This window comes from Elaeis guineensis, chromosome 12 (assembly GCF_000442705.2).
Source record: "Elaeis guineensis isolate ETL-2024a chromosome 12, EG11, whole genome shotgun sequence".
In the NCBI taxonomy this organism is placed as follows: domain Eukaryota; kingdom Viridiplantae; phylum Streptophyta; class Magnoliopsida; order Arecales; family Arecaceae; genus Elaeis; species Elaeis guineensis.
The window spans coordinates 13061418-13070003 of record NC_026004.2 but is presented as its reverse complement, the minus strand read 5'-3'; the positions used below and the strand labels follow the sequence as shown (position 1 = coordinate 13070003).

Sequence of the window (8586 nt, the reverse complement as noted above, 5' to 3'; positions counted from 1 at the left end):
GCATTTCCTCCAAATTTATTTTACTTAATTAAGAGTATTCACAAGTGATGATAATACGAGAGAGTACAAGATTCAAGATTTACTTGAGGTGAGCATCCATGGAGTCAAGGAGGACACATCCGTATGTATAGATTTCTCCGCAATTTGAAGGCACGAAGAACTTTACATGACACCATGTGCACTGGGAAGTTTGCAGAACACTTCGGATTTTTTGTTGGACTGATATATATGTGATCCTAGATTTTTTAAAAATATTTTATTTTCTAATTCTTTTGGATGTATTTACACTAGATGGATATGAATGATCCACCTTATCAAAAAAAAAAAAAAAAATGCTAAAAAACTTTTGTAGCAAGTTGTTATCAATCGTATTGGAATAATTCAAATAGTAAGCATCAGTCTTAATGCTTCCCTCATCTATATTCTGGGTAATGTATATGAAATGTGAAATAAGTTAATAAAATAAATAATCGGCACTGACATGTACAATTTAAATCATTAAAACAAGGCTATAACTATAATAAAACAATAACCAAACTAACTAAGTAAATAATTGACATAGTAGGGATTCAGATTGATGATTTCCAGTAACTTGAGCTTTAATAACATGCCATTAGCCATTAGATCCAAGATCTTAAATTATAAAAGAACAAATTAACAACATATATCAGACTTGACAACTATAGCATCTATCAAATGACAAACAGATAATGTAAATGTTTTCTCTCTTAATGTCACTTAATCCTCTAGAAAAATATCATATATGGTGGCTCTTGATTGAGACACACTTGCACAGTTTCAAAGGGCAACATCGTCCCTAACCAGGCACATCATCTACCAACTATGGATTTTTTTTTTTTTTTTTCTCTGACGAGATTGACGTTGCTTAGTATTAAACAACCTTAGGCTACATGGTATATAGTTTCGGGGACAATTTGCATCCAATCCCAAGTCCAAGCTTGTATCATTTCGGAAGGCAGTACTTAGATCTGGCTGGAATTAGCTTAACAGAATAACCAGCAAAAGCATGAGTTATGCATTAGAACCAATTAATTCAAGTTTGGCTTATCAGCAAAATCTCTTAATATATTTGTAATAAAAGTTACCTTCAGTAAAAGATAAGTATCAAAATTTATGGAACTAGAACATAGTATGCTAGCTACACACAAAATTCTTTGTACATGCTAGGATGGGAAGTTTGCACATTCACAGCTAGCTATAAGCAATATAAGATTCAATACCGTACTCCTTTCTGTCTCATACAATGAAGATTAAGGAGACATTTTTGTGGACATGATGTTGAACTAGAAGGAATCTACCTCATGGTTTTTCTAATTTAATAATTATTTAAAAAATAATAAAAATTGGAAGGAGGAGGAAAAAGTACTCTTGGTTCCTTAACAATCTTCCTTGTTGTGGTTGTTATTGCTGAACTAATAATAACCAATGAGTTAAAGTGATCTAGCTGATGCGTTACAAAAACTATATGTCTTGGCTTGTACCACTCAAGCTACTTTTTGGGCAACTTCAAGTCAAGCCAAAACTCTAGTATTTATTGAGATCTTTTCTTAGCTTTTCACAGACAATCTCATTGGAGACTATGAAATTAGCTAATTGAAATTTGTTAGTCTTTGTGAAAAGGTTCTATGTGAGAAACCTTAGTAAGAAATCATCCATTAGAACTTCACCAATATGAAGGAATCAAATGCATTACTTATTAAGAAATCTAACCTCTCAAATGCCTTGTTAGGTGATTAGCTTGTTAATCTTAATAGGAAGTGTTGAGACTTGCCCTATAATATGAGCAATAACAAACACATACAAACAACAACCCTTAAGCTGCATCATCAAGTGCTAAATATCAGGGCACAGTCATATATGATTACATGTAAATAGGAAGATTTACATTCATGGACCGTTGAAGCACATATTTTCATTGCCATGCACTCTTGGATCTTTATTTGCGGAATGAAAACAATGACCTCCTAACAAGCTCGAACCGGAACATTAATCTGAATGTTTCGATGCTTCGAGTTACAGGTTCGACTTCAGATTAGCATCACTAGGATGGCGGGCAACTCTAGCAAAATATTAAGCATGCCTCTGCCATCTTTACTCTCCAACTCTGGACCTTAGAGCTTGAACTGCAACCGGCTAGAGAAGGTCTGACCAAATTGCCAATTTGAGGGAACAATGTCAGGAAAGACCAAGGACTGGCCATCAGTTGTTGTGACTCTGAAGGAGAGGGACTGGCCATTGAGATAGGCATTGGATTGCCAGTTTGCACCCCAGTTTCTGGACATCGACAGCCAGCCAGTTTTGGAACCTTTGACGGCCATCGACTGGATTGATCCGGCGCCTGCAACATTCGACACGAGGACAAGTTCGAAGTAGTCCCTTCCATTGACGGTGAACCTTACTCCTCCATGCTTCTTGCATGCAACCCTGCATTGTTACTCAATACAATTAGTCAAGTTTAATGTTGATGTCATAAGAATCAACAAAAAGAAGAGATTGTTTTTTGATTCTACGAAGATGTTGGAAAAGAAATGAAAGAGAAATAAAGTTGAAGATGAGAAAATGAAGATCTAATATTATTCTCATCAAATCTCTGCATCATTATCCTTCTTAATCAAGAAATCAAATTCTAAATTGCATCGTTAAGTTTGGCCATGGTCCATTTTTACTGCGCTATCAAGGACAGATACTGGTAGGCAAAATTTGAACATAGTCAGGGAATCTGATCCGGGATTGGTGCACAGATTCCGAACTTGTCAAGTTGGCAAAGCAACCAATTGTCTGCTAACGCAACCAGCCAGAATTATCAAATTCTGTGATATGGAATTAGATCCAGCTCATCTGGCAGATGAGACAGCCCTGCCAACGAGCAACCTAGCTAGTCAAAATTTTGTCGGCTGCTTACCTATTATCTGATTCGTAAGTTTAGAGACCAGATGGAGGAGAGGGGTTGTATCCTTCGCGTTAAAAAAGGATCCCCCTTCCTTTGCATGAATCCATCATTAGATCGCACACTAATTGCTTTGAGATCTATGCACATAGATGAATGAGATATTTTGGAGTGCTTTGAGAGCTGTGTGGATCGCTATCCAATGGTAGATTTTGCAGAAGAAGATCAATCATTCTTTCGTGCAAAAGATACAATCCAAGCCTATAAAGGAAGACAAAAAAAAAAAAAATAGAGAGAACCACCTCTGGTAAATCACCGGCACGATCCCACCACGGTAGATCCCAATCTTCTCCCATGCAGGCTGGGCCATGTCGAAATGCTGGCGAGGTGGGTTGCACCATCCACCGTCATCATTGGGAAGTGCATAGTTTGGAGGGCAGAAGTTGGTGGCGGTGATGGTCACCGACACACCTCTTTTGCACCATTGAGTGTCCGTCTGGTGATCACACATGATCTTGTAGCACTGCCCGCACGCAGCCCCATCATTGAACAAGGCTGTGCTCAAAGCGGCTGTTCTAATCCCATACCCCGTAGAGTACAGGTTACCATAGCCGCATGCTCCACCTATAAACGATCCACTGAGATTCAGTCTCAAGCCATGTGTACTAACAAAATAGCCACATGCATTAACAAAGTAACAATAGCATGCCATGAGCTAAGGCAACAGATATGGAGGATTAGAGGAATTATATCCATACCCATAGTTCCCGACGCATCGCTTCCCCCATAAAATGTCGCCGAGCCCTTGATCCACCCAGAGGATGTCAAGCCCTCAACAATGAACAGCATGCAGCTCATTGACAGCATGATTAGAAGCCCAAAGGTGGCACCCATCTCCATATCTCACAATGAGACCAAGATGCTAAGTGGAAAAAGAAGATGAGAGCTGGCTCCTAGTCTTAGAGGTTGCAATGGAATGCTCACACCTTGTTGTGGGTCTTTAAATAGGGAGGAGAAGGCACATACATCATTGGTGCAAGCTAGCACATGTGACTTCTGCAAGGACACCCATAACTTGCGGGTTTGTAATAGTATTATTCTTGTACTTAACTGATAAGGCCGACTCTTATCTTTGCTATCCCTGGGAGATCTCATCACTCCCATGTTCTCCACCTTAGAAAAGGCTTTTATTATTTGTTCTCTCTTTGTTTATTTGGATGCTATGGCTGTATATGTTCCCTTGGTTCTTTTAGATTGGTGGGAATATTAAATGAGAGGCATCACATGATCACATGCCCCTAACAGTGGTGCACATGGACTCTGTAACTTTGTAGATTTGGTAGCTTGGATTTTAACTTTATGCTATCCTATTCTGATGAGGAGATCAGTTCCTATGACTGTAGGTGAGTTATAATTATATGCCAAGTGAGTTAAACTTGATACTTAGCTAGGAAAAAAAGATGAAAAATAAACATATGATATCTTACAATCAACTAGCAAGTTTTTCGATGAGCTCGAGGAAATTATAATCGAACAGATTCGAGGTTAACTCCAAACAGCAGCATTGAGAGTATGTTGATGGAGAAGTGACAAAAGAGTTTGCAGACTATTTGGCATACCATCTCTGATAAATCAACTGAGCATTAATATGATCTGGTTTGTTATAGACTACATATCAGGAGGGATAGAGGATATTCTCAACAGTGATCACCAAGTTAATATAGGAAAGATTCTAATAAATTCATCTAAGGGATGCATCCATCTGAAATTGACATGTAAAAATCATGCATCAAGTATTAAGATTCTTTGAATTTCAAAATTCAAGCCGAAAACGGATATATAAAATGTGTCATTAACTCTAGTGGGTGTACGAGTATCCATGTTAATTAACAAGGTTTTCTTTTCAATTTTCATAATTCTAGCTAAAGAAAAAGAATTGTCATTGACACGTGTACAAAAAGCATCGATTGAACTATATGGGTGAACACCATACATCAATTAGTAGTACTTTTTCTGGCTTTCAGAATTTGCTATGTAGTGCACAAACAAAATGCTTTAATTGAACAGGTGCTTAAAAGTATATGCAACTAAGAAAAAATGTTTTCTTAGGAATAGTCATAGAACATGTGCTGTAAGTTTGATGTCTTAAATTGAACCTTGGTAACAAAAGGTAGGAAAGTTTGTAATGTATCCTAAGTACATACTTGGATTGCATCATACAGTACACAGAAATGGGGAGTCTGCAATGTTATCATTAACTAAGAATTTGATTATACATAAGAAAACTTGTAGGTTATGGAATTGCCTCACTAGATTGTGGGACAAAAGGGTGGGAATAGCAATTATTTCAGCAAAACATCCAAATTCGTTAGGAACTATTGTTTCAGTATATATAGCCATAGGTCAAAACTAATTGATGCATCCTACTACCATTACAAGCTATATATTCTAACAATTAATTATGATGATGTCAACAGAACGTTTGTGATAGTTTTATAGTGGAAGCATGGATGAAATATATCAGATGCATATGTTAAAGATGGCACTATAATTTATAAACAAATGATATGAATCAGCAAACATGACACATTACTTACAATATTCATCATGCTTAGGGGTGAAATTGGACAGGATAAATATCCGCTAGGATCTGTTCATATATTCATATATAGATACAAATTTGAGTATCCGACTAATATAAATATCCATATCTACGTCTATCAAAGAAAAACAAATATAGATATAGACAGACAACAATCTGATATCAATAAGTATCCACTTATCTGGTTTTATTTGCAATCTATTGAATTTTATATAGTTCTCATCTTTAACTTAATTTACTTTTAGTGTTATCTTTAATTGAATAATTCATAAAGTCTAACTATTTGATACACAAACGCTAGCAATATCTAGTCTATATCTGTATTCCTTTAAGATAGATGGGGACATGAATCTTAATGACTTTGTCCATATTAGTATCATTATCCATATTTGTATTTTTCAACGGAAAAAATAGATATTGATATGCATCCAATCCACATTCGATCTATTTTCATCTCTGATCATGTTCATTACAATGACCATTATTTATGAAAGACTTGAAATTTCTTTCTAGCTTACCCATATTTTCATTTTAATATTTTCTTCATTATTTCTTCCATCTACTTTCACCTGTAAAGAAGGCATGCAGATTTTTAGGCGGCCCTTTCTCAACACTCTCTTGTTCCTATTCTCGTATGCATATTCCACAATTGTCAGCCTTGAATATTGTTGGAGATGTTGGAGGACCACCTCAAGACACCATAAACAATATTCTTCACCAATCCAACCAATCTTCACCAAAACTATCCTTTTTATTTCCTTAATTCTTATCAAAATCTTTAGTTAGATCCTGCACCAGTAGGTTCTGTATTTAGTTTGTGGTTTCTTGAATCCCCTACTGTCATTAAAGTGGGAGAGGGGGAGAGAGGATAGGAGGTGCAGGTTTAAAATTTGGAAGGGAAGGGTGACATCTTCATCTTACTCCATCCCTTAATCTCCATCCACTGCATTTCACCTCCCCATTTTACTTAATCTTACATCAATTCAACTACGCAAGAAAATTACATTAATTCTTTTAGAAAACGTGGGGAAAGAAACTTTGGTAGGTTAACCGGGTAAAATGCTATGCCACCACAAAAGCCACAAAGCAACGCCACAGTTAATCCCAGAGGCTCTACAACAAACATTTATTTTTCTTTTCATGAGCCATTTGTTTTTTAAGCCTTTGAGTCAAAAGGTACACCATCTTGGTACTGGGCCTCATACTGATGCCATTCTGTCAATATGGGGCCAGTTCAACGTATCAAGTGGCCGAACGTCTCTCATACCATATATTAATATCTAACCGGTACGGTATAGTACGTCTCATACCACCCAGTTCAATATGGTATGACATGTCTTGCTTTGAGTAATATCAAAGAGAGAAATTGAGAGTGTATGAAACTATTTGAAGAGAATGTAGGTGACGGTGCAATGAGATTGTTCACATTATGAGCAGTATACTATACACGATATATGAAGGGTATTCAGGAATGTAAATTGGCATATAGTTTAGAACATCTAAGTTTTTTCTTGAATAATTCATATATTAGTTATCTGTCTTCCATATTATGTATCGGTTATTACTATAATTTGCAGAGGTATCTACCAACTTTCTTTGAAGTGTATTCTAAGTCACAGTCAGCACATGGGTCTTCGACCATTTAAGCCTTCTTCTTCCCATACATAAAATGTAAAACCACTTGCCTCTTCACGTTTCATGATAAAGTCAATGACAAAAGGACGAGAATTTTAGAATGATTACTTCTCAACAGGGAAGTTGTCGCTTCAGGTATTGTAATAAGCAAATAATATCTGTCAACCAGGTGTTTGATGAAGAAACAAGGCTCAGTAGAAGACTACAATATCTTTTTATTTCATTTCTACCCCCTTTTTTTTTTTTTTTTTTTTTTTTTTTGAGGAAAACAGGAGGCCAAAGCCACCTGAATTTATTATTAAATAAGAAAAGGATCACAGAGAGAAATAAGAAAGAAGAAAAGAAGGAAAAGAACTTCTTGGTCAGAGGCCAAGGGTAAAGAGAATACAAACTAAGACCCAGATATTGCAACTTATGTTTGAAACCTCAGAATTTGCAATTCTTAAATTTCAATTTGGGCATAGCATTTATTGCTTGGAATATATTTTGTCATTGAATAATCCCATAGGAGAACTTTCTCTGCCCAACGACACGATCCAACGTGACGCAAGCTTAAAGAAACAAATTTTCAGACGTCGATCCCTGATATGCTATCAAGGTCAAAGCTAAAGTTGAATTCAGATAATTATTCCAGTTCCTCTCTTTAAATACTTGGTCATTTGGTCATGTTACGTAGAATGAAAACAAATCAAGGGTGTCAAAGTTGTTTCACGACCAAAGGACTGTGTTGCATTTTAAATAACTTCTGTAATGTAAAATCTACAAAACTGTGCTCAGTACCTAAGAAACAGAACACTTGCAGTCCACTCCTAGAAAACCACTTCAAATTACGCATGCATAATGTGGAGTCGAAGGTACAGCTACCCCTTGTTTTTATGCTTCTCGTAGTCCATAAGTCACCTGTAAATGATTTAAAATCAGAGATACCAACCACTATCTTGGTACAAGCAACAAGAGAGGACACGTTCTTCAATCCCACATTGCAATATTAATTCCATAAACCACGTCCAAAGTCATAGCCAGCTGAAAAGGTTGACTCGTACACAATGATTTGAAGCCCTAGTCAAGTAGCATTGAAGCATCAGTTGATCGTTTCACACGGTTCTGCCGCATTGACTTAATCTCCACTAGAGCTTCCAAGCTGTAGAAGGAAAGAAGCGCTTGATGAGCTCGATCGAGATCAGTTAGTCGTAGATACACTCTAATAGCTGCCAATCCATGCACACCATTATTTCAAGCTACCTGTAAAGCAGACAAACAAAACAACTGGTGGGCGCACAGTTGAATTTGATCTGATTTTATTTTTCGTTGAAATTATTCAGTTTCTTTGCTTGCATATTGTTCATCCAATACAAGAGACTAGTACCCATAGGGGTAATAGTCAATGCAGCTTCAGATGTCTTCTGGCCACCAACAACAAAATTCGACTTACACTGCAGTA

The 8586-nt window shown here is 36.6% G+C and overlaps 1 protein-coding gene across 1 annotated transcript; it reads right to left on the bottom strand.

Moving 5' to 3' along the window:
* Positions 1-1790: 1790 nt before the first annotated feature.
* On the bottom strand, positions 1791-3877 carry LOC105055127 (expansin-A11). The gene is made up of 3 exons (XM_010936856.4): positions 3667-3877; positions 3211-3532; positions 1791-2445 (listed from the first exon to the last, which is right to left on the bottom strand). The coding sequence occupies exons 1-3, from the start codon at positions 3806-3808 to the stop codon at positions 2133-2135; spliced, it is 777 nt and encodes a 258-aa protein (XP_010935158.1). The 5' UTR covers positions 3809-3877; the 3' UTR covers positions 1791-2132.
* Positions 3878-8586: the final 4709 nt, after the last annotated feature.

What these genes read in the sequence shown, in the direction of transcription:
- LOC105055127 (XM_010936856.4), bottom strand. Translation starts at nt 3,808, where the DNA reads ATGGAGATGGGTGCCACCTTTGGGCTTCTAATCATGCTGTCAATGAGC. An exon ending in CGATGCGTCGGGAACTATGG is followed by an intron (nt 3,533 to 3,666) that starts GTATGGATATAA and finishes GATCGTTTATAG; the next exon opens with GTGGAGCATGCGGCTATGGT. An exon ending in GTGCCGGTGATTTACCAGAG is followed by an intron (nt 2,446 to 3,210) that starts GTGGTTCTCTCT and finishes GTAACAATGCAG; the next exon opens with GGTTGCATGCAAGAAGCATG.